Consider the following 19548-nt stretch of genomic DNA (forward strand, 5'->3'; position numbering starts at 1 on the left):
GCGGCCCTTTTTAATCGGACTTAACAAAATCTTGCGCGAACCTCCAGCGTCGCCGCTGCCCAAGCCCCGATTAGACATATTTATCCAGTTTGACAGGGGCTGCTAATGAAGCTTTGCCGGCTATTTGTCTAGACAAAAACAGCATACGTAACAGAGGACCACTCTGCCATGAACGGCTTAGATGGTTTAGATGCTTTGGTAAAGTTTTCTACCTGGTTTTCTAAATGGGATGTGTATTTCTTGTGTGTAATCTGTCCTTCATTTCCTCTCCTCCACGTTTGACAGAAAATATGCCTAATATACAGCGTATTATAGGCCCTTTGTGATGTCACAAAGGGTGCGAGAGCCTTGATTAATGATGGCACTCCACCCTATAGTCCAGCGTGGAGACAAGTCCTCTGACACAGACGGCATTTCTTCTTGAATTCCATCAGTTAAATCCTCTTGCTTGCGTGTGTTTTATAATTGCAGAGCACAGGCTGCAGAGGCGGAACTTTTGCCTTGATCACGTAAAAGCTCCAAACCTGCATCACTTTCTCCTCTTCCTCGCGCTTTTTCCTTTCCTCCTCCTCCTGCTTCCTCTTCAGCTCCATCTCTGCTTTGCTACAGATGGGGGAGGGGGAAGAGGAAGAGGAAGAGGAGGAGGCGGAGGCAGAGGCAGAGGAGATGTTTACTGACACTGACGGGGAACGTCTGCTTTCTCACCTCTCACAAGGCATTGGCACCCGGCGCATCCCGCCCCGCGGCCAACACTTACAGCCTTCTGTCCTCCTCCTCCTGCCTGCGACGCTGCTCCTCCTCCTCCCGCCTCCTCCTCTCCTCCTCCATCTCCTCCTCTATCCTGTTCAGCCTCTCCCTCTCCTCCTCCTCCTGCCTCTTCTTCTGCATGGAGGAGAGCAGCTGCTCCGAGCGTTTTACCAGCCCCTGGTACTCGCCGTCGATCTCCTTGCGGGTCATCGTCCACGTGGCCTTGGAGGATGGAGGGAATAGCTTGTGAATACATTTAGTGAAAAAATGACATTCACTTTGAGTCTTTATTCACTCCTTTTATTTTAGCTGGGGTTGCACCGATACCGATACCAATATTGGGTCATACTCGGAAAATATGTGCTGATACCACAACACTAATATATGCAGATGATATATGAGAATTTCAGTAACTGCAGTCAAACTTGTGGCAGTCACCCCATATTCTAGAAAAACATGCTGAGGAATATCTGTGGAAAAAAAAACATCAAAGTAATTCTATCATGTGTAACCGCCTTATTAAGTACTCCGGATCGGTGAGTACTGAAATGCAAGTACTCGAACTCTACTCATTCTGTCGAAAAGTGGTATCGGTCCATCCTTAATTCTAGTCCTGGCCTCAGGCGGCCTGAGAACACCTTTCCTGCAAGATGTTCCACGATTACGAAACGGTGCTGAGGTTCCTCAGGGATGTCGGCTGTCTTGCACTTTCCCAACCTTCTCTCTTCTCTTTTGCGGAGAGGGAACCAAAACAATGACTCCGTTTACCGTCCACCCACACAACAGCACGACCGCCAACTGACGCCGCACCTGGCACTCGCGCGGCAACATCCAGCTCCCCCAACACGCTCGTTAGACAGATCAGCAGGCACATGAGAGGTCACAGAATTGTGAAGATTCATTAAGACGGTCCCTAATAGCGGCGCGGTGTGGTGCGGCACGGCGGGGGAAGATGACAAGGTCTTGTCCCCGACGTGCAGAGGTCTGAATGACAGCCGAGCGCCGTCTCATGCATTATTCACCCGGAGGCGTGCCGCCAGGAGCAATTTCAAAGCGGCTAGAGTGCCACGGGTGTCAAGAGCGGGGATGCTAATAGGCTAGCGGCGGAGCGTCAGGGAGTCGGGAGTGGGGGGTTGGCCACTGAGGGTCACCAGTCACCGGCTCCTCGCAGTCAGGGGCGCTCTAAACACACCTGTTGACAACACGCCGGTAACAAGCGGGAAAATAACACGGTGTGATGGTTAAGCACCGCACAGGGAATGAGAAATTCCTGTCACGAGAAGAAGACAATGGTGGCCAAGGCAAAGACAATGCTGGAGGTATATGAATAAGAGACATTAAGGCCCCGTTCTATTTCCCCACACAGAGAACAACATTAAGACTGGAGTAAAATGTTCAGCCAGGTAGCCGGCAGATACTAACTTTTTGTTTTTTGTTTTTTAAATGCAGCTTTGACTACTTGACCACTGGGGTGCATATACAAAGTATTTAATGGTTAAGAAGAGTGCGATATTTTGACATTTTGAGAAGAAACAGCAACAGTAGTTACATTTTAGATTGCAGCGCTCAACCTCTCACCCTCCCTCTCCCGAGCTTGCCAGTAAACTACGGTGGCCTGCGCAGACAAACCTGGATACCTTCTTCATTGGTTTATTTAAGGACACGAGCATTCACCCTAATTATGAAATGCGCTGTCAGGTGGGCAGGCTCACTGAGCAGCCACTGGCTAACCTTTATCTTGGCTAGCAGAGCGTCGACGGCAGCCGCCAGTTCCTGGACCTGTTTGGACATCTCCTGCTTGCCCTCCTTCAGCCCATTCACCACCTCGTTGAACCGCTCCATGTGCTTCTTCAAGTTTCGGACCTTCATCATACCATCGATACTGCAAACAGGAACGGAATAGCGTTCAGTGTATGTCGTGATAAGGAGGAGGAAAGACAGCAATCAGAAAAATGTGTGTCAGCGTGTGCGGCCGTATGGAACAATTCCTCCTCAATCCAAACATTAATACAAGAATATAAATCCGATACTTTAGGGGGAAAAAAAACAGCTCTGTGAAAACCCATCTTCTGGATGGCTGAGTTCAAGAGAGTCATTTCTCCCATTGCAGCCCTGGAGTGGGCTGCAATGGGAGAAATGACTCTCAGCCTGTACTTTCAAGAAAGAGGACAGCAACACATCATTTCTCCTAAGATGACTTTCCAACTCCACAATGTGAGAAAGCCATCAAAACCCAACCGAGCGCAAATCACCTTTTTTTTTTATTATTATTTCATTTTTTTTTTTAAAGTGAAGACAAGGAAGAAGAAGATGGGGATCAGTCCCATGAAGATATGGTACAAAAGACCCATGCGTTCAGTGTGTGTGTGTGTGTGTGTGTGTGTGAGAGTGTGTGTGTAAAAGAACTAGGAGAAGATCTACCGAGGCTTATGCTTCCTCTTGCACAACCACATGCGGACAGTCTTCTGGATCTTAATGCAGGCGACAGCGCGGTAACTCATCTTGTTGCGAACTGTTGCAAAATGACGATGGAAAGAGAAATAAATCAATTAGAGTGGCCACTTAATCCTCCACTGGTTAGACTGGTTATGTAGAATGAAGGTTGTTGGTAATGTTAGCATTGAAGCATCAGTCCCCTTTGTGACATCACAGCAAGTGGAACAAGCAAGAAAAAGCACATAACAGATTTTTGTCATTTCAGGCCAGAAACACATTTTTTCTTTCCAAACATTTGTTTATTTATTTTTTGTGTGCAAACCCACGTTTGATGACTGACAGGCTGCACCACTGGACCTTCTTCCAGAGGCTGCACAGCAACCACGTATTGACTTTCTTCAGCAGCTCGGCCAGGTGCTCTGGATCCGACTTCATGATTTGGTCAAACTCAGCAAACTGGCAGGAGCACACAAGCATAAAGTCAGCCGTGACACGACCCTCGTAATCTCAGGCTGAGCTTTTTATTGATTTGTTGTTTTTTTTTTTATACTTTGGTTTTCTCTTGCTGCAGCTGTATAAAGTGTGCACCTACCTTTCCAGGCCTGAAGAAGACTTTGGTCAATCCAAACTTGAAGTCTCTGTCATTCAGTCCCAGAGCTTTGAACAAAGCCTGAAGATATAGAATCCACATTGTGTTAAGCATTCTGTATACTGTATATACGTATTAGTGATTCCACCTTTTGTGCTAATAATTGGACGTTATATTCACAGATCTCAGACAACCAGCTTGTTTAGCCCTCTGTTCACAGCCTCCCACAGAAAGACTTAACTTCTGCCTCCTGCCAAAATCACCAAGCTACGAGAGGTAGTAATGGCTGTTGTGACATCACAAGGGGTGGAGAAGTGCGGGAGTACATTTTGTTTTCCACACTTGTGGGGCCTTTAAATGAGTGCAGCTTTGTCTGTGAGGATGCTTCGCTCTGAGCCGCTGACCTGCTCTGTCTCTGGTGTGTTTTCAGTCTCACCTTGCAGAAGAGTCGTGGGTTGAGGCGTGTCAGCTTGTCGGGCATGTACTGTTTGTACATGCTGTAGAGCTCGTGGAAAGGCGCTCTGGACGGGAAGCCCCCCTGCATCAGGTCCAGCACCGACACCATACCTTTTCATCCAAAACACAGACCAAATACAACATTGCGTGAAGTTCATGACTGAAATTATTCTTAAAAACTGGGGCTAAAAAAAAAAACTTTTTTTTTTTTTTACCTGCACACTGGAGCTGTGAGAGGATCAGAGCTCCTTCAAACTGGTGGCTGACCATCTTAAGGTTGGGTTTAACACAACGGATGAAACTTGAGCCCTGCGGACACACGGCCAATCCATCAAGAACATCCAAGATAAATTGAAGACCACTGCAACTAATCGCTGGCAACAAGTGTTTTGTTTTTTTCAAGCGTATTTGTGCAAGTTAATACTCACGGTACTGTGGAGCTTTTCCAGGAGCAAGTTCAACTGAGTCTGTGAGAGCAATGATCGATAATCAAGGAAATGGTCAGTGACTGGAATGCCTTTCTTTCAGCTTTCCACAACAATTTCCTAACTCAAGGGAAAAAGAAATGTGAAAGGTGAAATGCGTGTTACAGCAATGGAAAGAAGAAGAACTGCAGTGCACTGTAGCGACGGAGGCTGAGAGGCCTTGGCTTTATTAGTCCTTCTTGTATGTGTCACGTCGACTTTGTCCACATTCATCAGCGTTTTCTTTCACCAGAGGAAAGTGGAGAGAGCGAGAGAGGGAGAGAGGGGGAGAGAGAGAGAGAGAGAGAGAGAGAGGGGGAGAGAGAGAGAGAGAGTCTGAAAAGCAGATAAAACTGTATTTGACAGCTCGCAGACCTTGAACTTGTTGCCGACGCTGATGAAGCCGAGTTTGCCGGCCTTCTGCTTCGAATCCTTGTTGCTGTTGGAGTTCTGGAAAAGCTCGCGGACAAATTTGTCTTTGGATTCGCACACCAAGCTTTCCAAGGACATGTGCAGGGCGTCGTTGTTCTTCTCCACGAAGCGAGTCTGCCGACACACACGCATCAGTGAACGTGAGCACGTTTGCGTTGCGGCAGAAGGCGACCAAATAATGCGCAGCACCAAGGCCAACTCAACCTTAGCTGTGCATTTTCCTCACTTGCTGCCAAATTAGTCCTACTGGTGGAATCAGCCGATCAGGTGCCATTTTGTACTGTCTTGTGTCATGTATGTATGTTTTTCTCACTAAATTGTCACTAAGGGGATCTTTTAAGGGGAAAATAATAATGATGCAATCAGAAAGCATTACTGTTTCATAGCAGACCGCTCCGGCAAAATGTCGGATGATGAAACCCTCGTCATCGCGCAGATTCCTGTGAACAGCCAACTTGGACTTCCTGGGAACCTGAGTGGAAGAGAACAGAAAGAGCCCATTTACATCATGATGAAAAAAAGAAAAAAATGCAGTCTAATCCTTGAATGAAATCTCAGATTCCGCTGGCATTTTAAGTCAGCAGAATCAGCGGAGTTAAATCAACTCCAAAAAACAGCATATTTAGCCCTCTGTTTAGGGTCTTACATAAAAACACCATGTTTTTTGCAGGAACATTACTTTAAATAGGACAAAAACAAGGCACAACACCAGTCTAAGGAGTGCCTCTCAACCTCCTGAGAACCTGCTATCATTTGATGCGACACACTTTGAAATTTGGAGCGAGCGAAAAGTGCAGAACGGACGTTACTAACAGACTTAAGACACCTACTGGTGTGAGATGACACTAAGTGAAACCTGCATTATACGGTACCTAAAATCAATAAACTGAGAAAGCTGGTTGTGGGGGCCTCAAGGGGGCATCCAGCGAGTGTAGAGCTACTGTAAACCTCAGCTTATCTCTAAAAATCAAAATAAAACGTCACAGTATGTCGGTCAAGATTTCCATTCAGTCGGCTCCAAAAGCCCAGAAATAAGATCTCTTATCAGATGGAGGACCTCGGGCCCGAGAATAGCATCAAGTGTAGATTTGCTGACGCGAGGAAAGTTTGACAGCCACGTCGCCGCCCTTTATTTGAGCGATAACTTTTTTCCGCAGCAACCCTAATCCTGAAATGGTGTCAAGGCCGCAATTCTAAAGGGATTTCATGCTCGCACAGACGCAGGCAGGGAGGCGAACAATACCCGTCGTGACAAGGGTGAGGGAGGAGAGGGGGAGGAGGGGGTGGGTCGAACGCTGTTGCGCCATTCAGGAAATGTAAAAGGGAGGAAAAAAAAAGGACAAATGATGACAAAACCCGAGGGCAGTTACATTTCTCCCTGGACTCACAATAGAGCTCAGAACACAATGAGGAATAATAGCAGAATGCAGGAGGAGAAAGCAGTGGCAGAGGCGGCAACTTGGAAAAGCAGCTAAAGGACGAGGAGAAGAGCGAGGGAGGGGGCGGGGCGGGGGCGGGGAGGTGTTACATGGGGAGAGGGTCTCACCGTCAGCCTGAAGTGCTCCTTATGTTTGCCGTGAACAGCCAGAGCAAAGTGCTGGTCGCTGGGCTGCGGCAGTCGGTTCTCTTCGTCCAGAATGTCCAGGATTCCCACCAGCTTGGCTTCCACCAGGTCTGGAGGAAGAGTGACGGCGTTAAGATCCCACCACCTTCATCCCAGTCCTACATGATGTCCGGTGCCCAAGAGACAATCGCCTGAACCCAGCTGGGACCCCATCATACAATATTATCATATCTAATTGGCAATATAGGACTGCAGTATAATTTTGTATTACAAAATATACACCAAGGTTTTTATTTTTTATTTCCACTTTTCCAAAACACCATCTAGAGGACTAAAAAGTTCATTCACATCATGTTTTTAGTCTGCAAAAACCTCAGTTTGTACTTGCAGAATTTCCCAAAAAACTTAAATAAAATGCTGACATTTATCTGAATTAATCTAAAATGTGCCACAGACCCCGTGGTATGTTGTCATCAGTGAGCTGCATAAACAATATTATTGCAGTGTTGCAATATGCACAATCAACTTTTCTGAAGTTTTTGCATCCTTTTCGAAAATATTCAGCACGTGGCAGCAGTTCTAGTCGGCCAAAAATACGTTTTGGTCGTTTTTAACTATTTTTTTTAGAATACAGAAAAGAAATTGTCTTTCTATTGGGAGTGTTTTGGTCGAAGAAAATCTAAAGGACGTATATTTGACGTCTTGGGATCAAAATCCAAACTGTATTGCTACGATCCACCAGGTGAAATAATAGACTTCTTAGAAACCCTCAACTGTTCTGTCTCTGGACGTGAGCATTTAGAGCACAAAACAAGTTCATCAGGAGACTCATTATGCCGTGTATCTGAATTATTCATACGCCACGTTGAGCTTGCAATGTAATCTGATAGCCAAGGACCCTGGGCTGCTTCTTCTTCTTTTCTCTTTTTTCTTTTTTCTTTTGCATAAACAAGCACCTGTGCATAAATCCCGCAGACTGACGAGTGAATTAATGGCCAACCCAAACGGTCATTTGCAAGTCATAAGTGTTATTCACGGCTGTCAGTTAACCTCGCACCTGAATAATTACGGCCTTTGAAATACAAATCAAAAAATATCCCACCTTGACGCGCTGGCTACTTCATCCCCTTAATTTGAAGAGTCTTTGGAGGACAAAGACGGACAAAAACAAGGAGGTTGGGCTTTTCTTCCCTGGCTTGTGCGTTCACACTCATTACGGTACCTCCTGACACAGGAATTGCCAGCTTTCTTGGGTAATAAGACGCTGCCCCGACAGGTGTTTTTTTTCTTTCTTTTTCTTCTTTTTTTTTTTCTGTCACCGCTCTGATGCGAAGCCAAGAGCACAAGGAATGAAAGCCACGCTGGTGATCCACTGTCACGGCTCGGAGCATCCAGCGGCTTTGCGGGTTCAACAAACAGCCGCTTCTCTGTCAACAGTGCGCGCTGCAGCGAGGGGGTCCTGAGAGGTCGACACTCTTCCTTAATGACGCCCCTCCCACTCCCGCAGTCTTACGTAACGGTCAAACCTCCTCAGGTGCAGCCACTTCCTGCTTTGATTGTCTAACCTTCAGATCAGGTTGGACATCATCTTCAAACAGAGACAGGATCAAAACCCTGCGCACTTTTTCTCCATTTTGCAGCACTCACAACAACATACACTCACCGACCACTTTATCAGGTGCACTTTGCTAGATGCAACTATTAATAAATAAAGTGGCTAGTGTTTGTCTATGTACGTACGCTGCTTCAAGGTTGGAGGTGTTGTGTGTTCACTGCTGTTATTCTGCAGATCTTAGCTGCATGCAGCGCTACCTGGACTTCCTTTTGACTTTATATGGTCTCTAACCGCTCTGCTCTCATGCCTGAATGCATTGGGTAGCTTCGATGTGACTGACTGTTAGTGTGTTCTGTTTACAAGCAGTTGAACATTTTACCCATGGATGTATTATAAGAACTGGATACGGGACTGGCAATATGGCTGTGCGCCGATTGTTCCCCAATGGCCACTCGAGGTACTGCAACAAACAAATCCCATAGGCCCAAAAATGAGCCTTTAAAACGGCTGACAGGACGACTCTGACCTGAAACGCGATTCATATCACATCTTTCTATTGTAGATTTTTCAGTTATGGTCTTTTTGTCGTTTAAAAAAAAAGTGATACACGTCGTACGTGCTGCTGTGTCTCAGCTGGTTCTCGACTTTAGCTGCATCCCTTCCACGAACAAACGAGAGCATTTATACGGTTGTGTTGCTGAACTGGGAAAGCTGTTAGTCACCTACCGATGCAGTCCTGGTTGTCCACATAATGCACCTCATTTACTCCCAGTCCCTCCTTCTGATACAGCTCTTGCTCCTGCACAAACAAGACATGAAAGTGTGAAGAAAACGACTCAGAGGGTGTTTTTTAGGAGACTGTAAGCTTTTTGTGCATGGCCGTACATAGAAACTTCACACCCGCGTTAAACTGTGATTCCAAGCTTCTGCTGTCTGGCTGTTGATTCTCTGGGCCATGCAGATTTAGATATAAGACTTCTCTTCCCCCTTATGCCAGACTGCCACTGACTGTGCAAAGTGCACTTGCACAGAGTCATTTAAAAGGCGTTTTCTAACCTGTCCCCCACCTGCTGCTGCAGCTGCTTCTGCTCGCCACCCATTTGCGCAATTGCTTGTGCTTGTGTGTCTTCATCCGATGCAGCGTCTTGCTGCTCCACACAGTCTTCACAAATCGTATGTCCAAATGTTTTGATGGTATGCTGTGTCATGCGTCTGCTTTCAAAACAAACTTCCCTCTTGCAAAAAGCACTGCAGCATTCTCAATCAAGAGAACTTTCTTATGAGCAATCTTCTCGGACGCGGAAAAACAAACAATCGGTAATTTAAAAAAAAAACACAAAAAAACGCAGATCATGAGAAAGAGAGCTGGACCCTTATTATGGCACTTTAATTGGAGACCTTGGAGGAGAATTACGTGAAGAGATCACAGGAGAGAAACGAGCCTCGTCGTGTCCCCAGAGAAATTTGCATTCTAATAAGGGAGAGTTGGAGTGGAAAAGATAAGTGAGAAAAAAAAACAAATAAACAACAAAAAAGACAGAGTAGCGCGGCGCTCCCAGACTGTGAGTGACTCACGACTCGTGATGAGTTTGCAGCACGAGCCGAGTGTGAAGGCATGTTTCCCACCAACCTCTTTCAGGATGCGCTCGTTGAAGAACTGCTGCAGCTTCTCGTTGCAGTAGTTGATGCAGAACTGCTCGAAGCTGTTGTGCTCAAAATACTCTGAAATGGATGGAAATAAAAAGAAAAAATTAGGGAGCTGCTAAAATAAGTGAGAGGAGTGAAAAAAAAAACCCTCCTGCAAAGACTGTGTTAATTCTTGGCGGTGGCAGGAAGTCAATTCTCAAGCAGGAGTCCTTGTAATGAAATGTGGGTTTGCATTTGCAGCCTTATATTAACAGCCGAGCGCCACAAAGGAGGGTCTCTTCACCAGACTCAATTGCAAACTCACTGCTGAGATATGTGCCTCATGCAGCAGCAGCAGCAGCAGCATAATTCGGCCGACCTGCTTATGGCTGGAGGGGAATGTAAACATTGTCCCCGGATTAATCGAAGCGACGTCTGCAATTAATTCGGCCACAAGTGCGTCTCGTTATTACCGAAGCCGGCGATGTCCAGCACTCCGATGAAGTTGGAGGACGTCTGGAAGGGGAAGCACTGGTTCACTCGCTTGACCACGTGGTCAAAGAGGCGGCTGTACACCGCCTTGGCCAGGGCATCGCGGGCATTGTTCGCTTGTTCCACCTTGAGAGGCACCCTGGGGAGGGAAAGACAAAGTGGAGCAGTGACCGACTGTCCGAAACTGGGACATGCCGGCCCCCTATTTAAAATGAACTCTCCTTCCTCTTTTTACTTATTTATTTGTTCTTATAAAAATCAACCCAATTCAAATTTGGCAGGAGAACTTTGTCGAGGTTGGCGCTTTTTATTTCTCCACAGATCTCGTCGCGCAAGCTGTGCGATGGCGTAAAAGGTCCCACGTAATGCAAAATTAATTTCAACGCATTTCACAACAACGTGCGTTTCTCACCTTCCAGTGAACCCAGCCAACAGTGTGAAAAGTTTTACATTCATTGCTTACTCTGCTTTTCACAAACTGCATGGCCCAAGTGTGCAGTTCTAAAGAACTGCACACTTGATGCACAAAGGGCGCCAATACCCCTCGCAGGTGTTCAATCCATCCTCTGTCACCGCCTTGTATTTGTCCTCTTCCACACATGTGGAAAGTCCAAGGAAGCATACATTTTTAGCAGGAGTATAAACCAAGTCTTTTTTTTATTTTTTTTTTTACAGATGGAGGCTGTTAACAGAGGGCTAATTATTTAGGTTCTATTGATCCGATTTCAAGTAATTATTGCGCCAAAGTCGTTGACATTGGTGTGAGTGTCAAACATTTTCTCAACCCAGAAAACTAACACTGATGCCAGAGAGAACCACTAATTTCAATAATAATACTGATGATATCAAGACAAATTCCTTCTGCTGCATGAAAGAAGAGCCAAGCAAGAGAAAGGAAGGGCGAAGCAGCCAATGCAAGAAGTGAGATGAGTGCTGTTTGCCTTGACGTGGCTATTCTTTGGTGAAACAAGAGACAAATATTGATATTCCTGTCCCACTGGTATCGATCTGATACCGGTACAAGTGTTGGAATCAATGTTATCAATATACGGTGGATTCACCCGCTGCTCCTAGAGTTAATGTTCTAGAGTTAATGCTAGAACAATGCTGGGCTGCTCCACTGGGCCCTGCGATGAAAAACAAAGTTAAAATATGGGACCTTTAAAATATCATTGCGCAGACTTGAACGTGAACCCTGAACTATGCAAAACTCTCCACAGAGCTCTTTGACTCTCTTTATCATTTCATCATTTTGGAGGCGCCGCCTTTGAGGAGGCGCAAGTTGACCCGCAGTTCAGCTCGGTGGTCCCAACTGGGGAGAAGGCGACCTTAAAATGGAAAAAAAGGTCTGCCCTCGGCTCTTATTAATCCTCACCCACCTTTTTCTGTCGATACTTCGGTTAACTCGCAGCGGCGAGAAAGGAAATGACATTTAAAGTCCTCCCACGCTGAGCCGCGCACGGCTCATTTGGGCAGAGAACAGGAAGTCGCGTCAAACAGAAAGCACCTGGCTTGGTCTCTGCGCACTGTGTGGCTGGATCATTTCATAAGCCGGTTGCTTAGAGGCGCAGTCATCCCAGACACCCGTCCTCGCACCCGTCGGCCCCTCTGGTTGGCTGCATTTGCCCGGGGGGCTTTAGGACAAAAGCCAGGCCCTCCCCTCCCACCTGCTCCCCCGACACTGAGCCCTTTACTGTACGGCCGCCCTGCTCGCATGCATTCCTCAGATACATCCTGCATTATTTATGTTGAGAAAACACTTCCAGGCCAGACCGGCATCTGGTCTTCCTGAAAAATTAATCCATCAAACCTGGCCTCGTCACTCAAACAGCACATCAGCCACCAAAGTACATGGCAGGCGGCGATACTGGAACACATTATTATTACGAGGGGAGATTTTATTTTATGAATATATATATATATATATATATATATATATTTTTTTTTTTTTTCCTAGACTTGCTTCACGAATTTCCCATTTTGTTGAGCATTTTGTAATTGTTCTAAATGTTTTAAAAAGGCACATTGCCAGCAAATGGTTTCTAGAGAATAAAGCAATATAAAGGTCAGCTGTCTGGCACGCCTGGATTAAGCTAACAACAGCTGCTGTAATTTAGCTGCTGTTTTATTTACCAAAATCAGCGGCTAAGTAACTTCCTGTTTTCCGACCAGAGAGCGTTGCGGTCCGTAAATCATCATTATCAGCATCACCTCTGCTTATCATCATCTTGTTTAAAGCAGCGTCCCAGTTTTGCAGTTTTGCACGGGATCCACATGCGGCTCGGTCGCTCTTACTTGATAACTGTTCCTTTGGCGCCCCCTGCCGTTGTGAGCATGACCCTGGTGGTGAGGCTGACGCACAAGTCGTCCTTGTCCAGGCCCAGCAGGTCAGCGCAGTGCTCCAGGGTCTGGCCCGACTGGTTCTTCAGGATGCAACCACCTGGAGCCATGAGAATGACAAACATACTGCAGCCTGGGCACATTTCAATCACTATTTCATGTTTCGTTAAAGGCTAAACCCCGATGAAAGAAGGTGCCATGTTTATTTTGAGGTCACGGTTCCCTTATATAATGCCGTTCAGTTATATTAAACTAATTGAATATTCCGAATATTTTGTTCAGTTAACCCTGGGGGCAAACTTGAGAACATCAAGGCTCTCTGTCTGGAACAGTGCATGTTCTCTGACCTGAGGAGCTTCCCGTTTCCTCAAAGTCAATGTTCCCCAGATGCAGGACACCAGACACCACCCTGAAAAGGTCCAGCTTCTCGGTGTCGTCCAGGCCGATCTTCTTCATGGCCACGCACATCCTGTTGAAGTCGCCCTGGTCGTCAAGGAGAGGATCTCTGAGAGCGCCCGCCTTCTGATGCTACGACACAGGGTAGAGGGTCGAAATCAGGGGGAAAGAAAACTAATGTATGAATTTGTTTTCTTATGAATACATTCTCCCTTCAATCAGTGAGTAGAAATTACTAAAACAAATGTCATTTGCTGTTTTGACTTTGTTTCTGTGTTTTAGAGGACAAAGGCTGCTCTCCTCTGTTCTTAGAAATCTAAAATAAATCATTAATCAAACAGAAATCAGTGTAACATCCTGCAACGTAATCAAGTGTGATTGAAGCAGAAAAAACATGAAAAATCAAACAGGGAAGAGCACACAAAAAGAAAGTCCATAGTCCAAAATGATGATACTGGGAGGATTGCAGCTACTGAGAGCATCTACTGAATCATAGTGGAAGAAACCCAGTTCTTTTATTAAAGGAGACATGCAGTAATTGCACAGAATTGAGCAGTGCTGTATTGCTCCAAAAGCAAACCCCTTTGTAATGTAAACCAATCTGAACTGAGCCAGACCAGACCGGGCAGATGCATGCAGAGCAAGAGGAAACATGCACACTAGCTTCCTGTTTGCTCAACAAACAAGCATGGAAGAGAGAGGGAGAGAGAGAGAGAGTGAGAGAGAGAGAGAGAGACTCAGTGTTTCAGTTGGAAGGGGGACGCAGAGAGAAGCTGCAGCAAACCGTGATAAGAAAGAAAGTTCACCTTGTTCTCCTGCAGGGTGGTGGGAGGACAGACAGACGTGTTATTGTTGAGTGAGCAGCATATGACTGACACAAGTCACTTCCAACTAAATTATAAGCGCAGCGGCGTGATGATGGCGGCGCAGCGAACACGGTGAGCACGTTAAGCATCAACCAAAAGGGGAAATTTTCACTTTTTTTTGAGAAAATTTACCAGCCATCCAAATAGTATTTTTTTAAATCTGAAACTTGAATGGGAGACTGAATAAACCTACTGAAGTGCAATGACTTTCTCTGTGTACCAGCATCTTGCCAGATTCTCCTAAAGGCCGTGATTAACATAAAAGAAGATATTATTCCGTCTCTGAAGAAAAAAAACAAAAAGAACTGAGGAGCGAAATGAACATGTCTAATTAGTCCCTGAGAGAGCGGCGTGTCACACTTACTCGGCTAATTGTTTCACCATATTAATTACACATTGTGCCGAAGGCCTCGCAGCAGAGCTCAACAAAGTGCTGCTTGCTTTTTTTCTCCTTTTTTCTTTTTCTCCACACATGCTACACATAATTGATCAAATATGCAGAGCTGAGCTAATTTCTCGGTACATGAAAAGACGTTTTTGGCCGGTTCCTCAGAATCCCTCTGAATGTGCAGAGGTTTCTCAGTGGAGTTTGTTTCCAACACTCTGGAAAACTGTACTTCTAAACTGTACTGCTAAAATAGAGGTTTACCAAAGAAAGTGTAACTTAGCCATCAGCACCTCAAAAAAAAAAAACTAAAAAAAACTAAACACAAACAAACACAGAATCTCATAAAACGATGAGGTGAACTGGAAAAACACAGGAAATGCTCCTTTTTTCTTTTATACTGGAGCAATATGAACCCATCATTACCTCTGGACTCTTGCGGTTCTGAAGTATTTGCTTGTCAGAACCAGCGCTGGCAAAGTATCTGGTGCACCCTCGGTTCAGGTACTGCAACAGAGGGGGGGGGTTAGGTGAGGTGGGGTAAGCCATGAAACATTCTTTTCTTTTTAAACATAATTAGCCCTTTAAATAAATTAAATTCAGACGCTGAACACACACGTGCCACCGCTGGGGAATATCCGTATTGATTTTCATCATCTGAAAGATTTACTTTCCGATATTGCGGTGTGGCCGTCATGGGATGAGTGGCTCGGAGTAATTGCCTCTGTTGATGTGGGCGTCACCTCTGGGACCTGATATAATGATGCCATGATAAACAGCGGTGGGAAACAGCTCCAAGCTGCTTGTTGCTCTGTTAAGTGCTGTTTTGTGGAGCGTGTCGAGCAGAGGATGAGGGCCGGGGTAAACAACTTTGTGCTCCGTGACTCTCGTCCCCTCGACTTTGATATGGCAAATTTGGTACAATAGGGATTTCTCTTTTGATCGTCATCATTACTCCTTCTTACTTATGGTGTTGTTGTCAACGGTGGTTCTGCTGGACAGAAAGTCCTATAAGTGTTTGGCAGAACTCAGCATAGGTGACGGGTTAGAGCTGAACGTACCGATCAACTGTTGCGCAACCAGTTAAGTCAAGTTGCAACAGATGGAGGAATCCTATTGGTGTAAAAGGCCACTCTGGATGCGTGTGAGTCACGGTGCATCACAATACAAACCAGAGAGTCGACAGTGGAAAAATAAAACATCTTGTACGCAAAGAAAAACTTTTGATTTTAGAATCCTCTTCTTCTCCTCCTTTGGGCTGTTCCCTTCACTGGAGTCCACAGCCAATCAGCTGTCTCTGCCTAACCCAGTAATCCACTTCTCACACAAACTAACTTCACGTCCTCCTTCACTATAAAAAAAAAAACCCTCCTCTTAGCTCTTCCTCCAGACCTCCTGGTTGACACTTCCAGCCTTCTCAATATATTCTCTCTCTCTCCCACCTCAATCTGGCCTCATGTCCAAGACATTGTATACACATTGTCCCTCTGCTGTCTCAATCTTACAAGCATTCAACGACTGCACCACTTGGGCTCATGATCACTTTCTCGTGTTGACTTTAAAGGCGGATGCAGTTTGGGCACAACTAGAATGGGACAAAATCCAAAAGACAACTTTTTCGTTGCAGGTTGACACTTTACATGAGTGAAATTTTGAACATGGGTTGATCGTAATTCAGCTTCCGTGCAAGTGCGAGTACGAAGGGGGAAAAAAGAGGAGGAGTTCATTCATCCCCACCATGTGAGAACTTCAAAGGCACGTTCCTGTGAAAAGACTTTTCCTCAGGGTCGATTTACTTGTCCTTGGAACAATGGATTTTGGTATAATATATTTAAGAAACTCTCCTTTTTGATGCCTATTCCCTGTAATCTCACTCACCCTGAAGCTGTCTGGAGAGTCCAGGTGCAGTTTCTTCTTCAGGTCTTCTGACGCCCCGGCGCACAGCCTGTAGAAGATGTGGTAGTTCCTCTCGTCACTGCTCTGCATGCAAATCCTCGACTTCTCCAGCAGGTAATGGGAGACAAAGCCGCCGACAACTGCGTTCTTTATTCAACACAAGCGGAGGGGAAAAAAAAATTGATTCAACACATTTCTTCCCCCCAGTAGTCTAATCCTTGTTATAATCTGCAACAAACCTTTACCTTCTCATTAAAGTGGATTTCCACAAACTTGCCGAAGCGACTGCTGTTGTTATTGCGGACTGTCTTTGCGTTTCCAAAGGCCTCAAGAAGGGGATTAGCTGTTGCAAGAACAGAGTCGGGATTGTTTTAACTACATTGGGGAGCTGAACGATGCATCATTCAAAGTTGCATATCGTCATTACCTTCTACAATCCTCTCGTCAATGTCTTGACCGCTGCCATATGTTGTGGTGAGGTATCTACACAGGAGGGGCAAAACTCAGCAGTGACGACAAGAACTCCTTTTCTGACAGGACAGACCTCAAAGGGCGATTAGAATAGATAAGAAATGCCATTTGGAACTGGAATTGAAGGGTTTATACCAGCGGTTCTCAAACTTTCTCTGGCACGCCCCACCTTGGAGGAAGAAAATGTTTCAATTTGGGGCAAGAAGCCCCAAATTTGACGTGGCCTAACCCTAAACCCTAAGTCTCATACTGTTGACTTGTATCAAAACACTGTCCTAGAAGAGAAAATGTACACGCTGAAACGATCACCTCAGTCTCACAGTCGTTTATTATTGGACAAGAATATCCGCACAACTTAATTGCACACAAAGCACAAAACAGCAACAACTCTATTCGACCGGCGTTAAAAAAGCGAGCAGCGTTTAAAAATCGCTATAGGGAGTGAAACTTATAAAATTACAAAATCGCCGCCTCTTAAGTTTCGCTGCCAGCGAACACAACACGAGCAGAGCACGGAGTTAGCGGTGGTGGCTAGCGGTTTATCGACACGATTCAACGGCTCTACTTCGCAAATAGACTTCAAACTAAAGTTGCTTGATGTTACAAAACACATTTACGGTCCTCAAGCATGTTTTCAAATATCGTCGTGGCCGACTATTCTCTCGTCGTCCACCGGCCGAGTCGAGCCCGTCTCACTCCCGCTGGCCACCGCGTCGGTGTTCCATCGCATCCGAATGAGGCTGAACAAACCTCCAACATGGTCTCTATTCGTTCCACTCCGACTGTTGGAGTCCTTGGTGCTTCGGTAGTCGCTCAGCATTTTAATTTTTTTTTAATTTTATTTCTGCGGACACTGTTTCGCTGTACAGCAAGGCTTTTCATTGCGTGTCGCTCCGTCCGTCCAGCTCTCTCTATGAGCTTTTTCTTCGGCCACAGAGAACAGAAACGTCTGTAGTTCAACGTTCGCCCATGGTACAGTTTCATAATCTTTTCAGTTTTTAATACGTGAAACTGTAAAAAAAAAAAAAAAAAAAAAAAATCCACACGCGGGGCATTTAAAAAATGGCGGTTTTGGTCTTTCGTGAGCGACTGCCGTTGGCTTTCGTCAAAACTTTTACCCAATCAGTGCCCTGCACGTTGCTACGTCACCCATACGGTGTCAGCTCTGCTCGCTTCGAACCCCAAGGAGGCAGGTAACAAAATCGTAACCCCTGGGACCGGGATCGTGCTGGGGCCCGTGGAAATGCGTCAATACCGACCCGTACCGTACCGAGATGTTACCGAGGGCGCCCCTAGGGCGTTTACCCACAGTTGACCCAAAGTTGACTTTTGACCCCATAGACTTGCATGGCATTAGGGTTAGCGATAAGGCTGGAATTAGGGTTAGGGTTAGGGTAACCGCTGGAATTAGGGTTAGGGTTTCGGGGTTCCTCATGGGCTAGAAGCCCCAAATTTGACGTGGCTGTGTCTTGAGGGATCCCGATGAACCTGCAAGTGGTCCCATGTCCCAAAGGGGGGGTGCGCCACCCACTTTGAGAAACACTGGTTTATACCAACAAACACTTCTCTTTTGAATATGTTTTCAAATGGTTGCATATTTCATCAGCATCATTCAACTTTTAATAATTCTTGCCCTCTTTCACGAAATATCTGCAGGAATTAATTAGCCTCGGCTTTGGTGCTGTGCACTCAAACAGAGTGCAATGATTGGCTGGGCTAGTAGAAAGAAATTTGAGCGTGCCGAAGAATTTTGCGTTGTGTCTCAAAGGGCAGTGGGAGGAAAGAAGTTTGAGCTCGTACCTGAGGACAAACTTGGTATTCTCAGTTTTTCCCGCGCCAGATTCTCCAGAAACTATAATTGACTGGCTCATCTTCAGAACCTTCATGTCCCTGTAGGCTTTGTCAGCTGCAGAGTTTTTTAAAAAGAAAGGCAGATCAATGGCAGCCGGCGCTGCTATCGAGGTGACTCAGCACTTCGCGAAAAAACACAATGTGGAGAAAACCACAACTTTATCCAATATTGACTGTTCTGGGATTATGAAACAATGGCAGCGCAGACAGACTCCCTCACCTATAGCGTAGACATGAGGGGGGAGGGTCCCCAGTGACTTGCCCTTGTACAGCTTGATAGTGTCAGGGCTGTACAGGTTTGGGATGTCATAGTAAGGGTTCACGGCTATCAGGATGTTTGCCACATACGTCTGGAGAGGATGAAAAACACGATCAGAGTCACGGCAGAGAAAGTGAGCAATACGGCACCAATATGTGAAGAAGACGGTGAATAGTGAGACTGTGGAAGTGAACAGGAGACACCCCAGCCCATCCTCCTGTCTTTGGTTTCCAGTCTGCCAGCTGTCCCTCATTTCCTAAGTGAATGCGATCGGGGTTGGGTTTTCCCACATTGACTTTGTGACCTTACCGCGAGCTACACTTCCCTCTTTACCACCTGGTTCTATATAGCACCCTTGGGAAAAGAGCATCCCTCTCAAACCTGTTGCTATGATCTTCTTCACAAGACGATGACTTTTCAAGCAAGAGGCCACATAGAGGCACAGATTATAGACTCCCTGATATTCACACTTGCTTATTATGATGTTATTATCCTGTACTGCCCATGCCTGTTTTACTATGATGTCTGGCTTGCTTGTATTTTACTGTATGTCCATGTTTTGTTGTTTGTCCTTGTCATGGTGCATTGCCTGTCTTAATGTTGTAACTTTTAACTCATACCCTGCCGCTATCATGGCCAAGCTTCCCCTGAAAAAGAGGTCTTCGTATCTCAGTGGGACCAACATGGTTAAATAAAGTTTGAACAAATAAATAAAATAAAAGA

At 45.8% G+C, this 19548-nt stretch overlaps 1 protein-coding gene across 2 annotated transcripts in view; it reads right to left on the reverse strand.

Moving 5' to 3' along the window:
- The window catches only part of myo6b (myosin VIb), a 32545-nt gene that overhangs the window by 7639 nt on the left and 5358 nt on the right, over positions 1-19548 (reverse strand). For both annotated transcript variants that reach the window (XM_076017974.1, XM_076017975.1), the window contains exons 5-27: positions 18787-18916; positions 18516-18621; positions 16672-16727; positions 16490-16587; positions 16227-16391; positions 14775-14855; positions 13049-13229; positions 12657-12801; positions 10343-10500; positions 9874-9965; positions 8970-9042; positions 6671-6798; positions 5501-5596; positions 5068-5238; positions 4657-4695; positions 4444-4537; positions 4209-4339; positions 3776-3853; positions 3510-3639; positions 3169-3259; positions 2479-2629; positions 758-969; positions 525-603 (exon numbers count right to left, since the gene is read on the reverse strand). In XM_076017974.1, the coding sequence (XP_075874089.1) occupies positions 525-603; positions 758-969; positions 2479-2629; positions 3169-3259; positions 3510-3639; positions 3776-3853; positions 4209-4339; positions 4444-4537; positions 4657-4695; positions 5068-5238; positions 5501-5596; positions 6671-6798; positions 8970-9042; positions 9874-9965; positions 10343-10500; positions 12657-12801; positions 13049-13229; positions 14775-14855; positions 16227-16391; positions 16490-16587; positions 16672-16727; positions 18516-18621; positions 18787-18916 (2685 nt within the window). The remainder of the gene's footprint in view (positions 1-524; positions 604-757; positions 970-2478; positions 2630-3168; positions 3260-3509; positions 3640-3775; positions 3854-4208; positions 4340-4443; positions 4538-4656; positions 4696-5067; positions 5239-5500; positions 5597-6670; positions 6799-8969; positions 9043-9873; positions 9966-10342; positions 10501-12656; positions 12802-13048; positions 13230-14774; positions 14856-16226; positions 16392-16489; positions 16588-16671; positions 16728-18515; positions 18622-18786; positions 18917-19548) is intronic.

Source organism: Nelusetta ayraudi, unplaced genomic scaffold (genome assembly GCF_046127955.1).
Source record: "Nelusetta ayraudi isolate G7.1 ecotype Tasmania unplaced genomic scaffold, CSIRO-AGI_Nayr_v1 ptg000007l, whole genome shotgun sequence".
Classification (NCBI taxonomy): domain Eukaryota; kingdom Metazoa; phylum Chordata; class Actinopteri; order Tetraodontiformes; family Monacanthidae; genus Nelusetta; species Nelusetta ayraudi.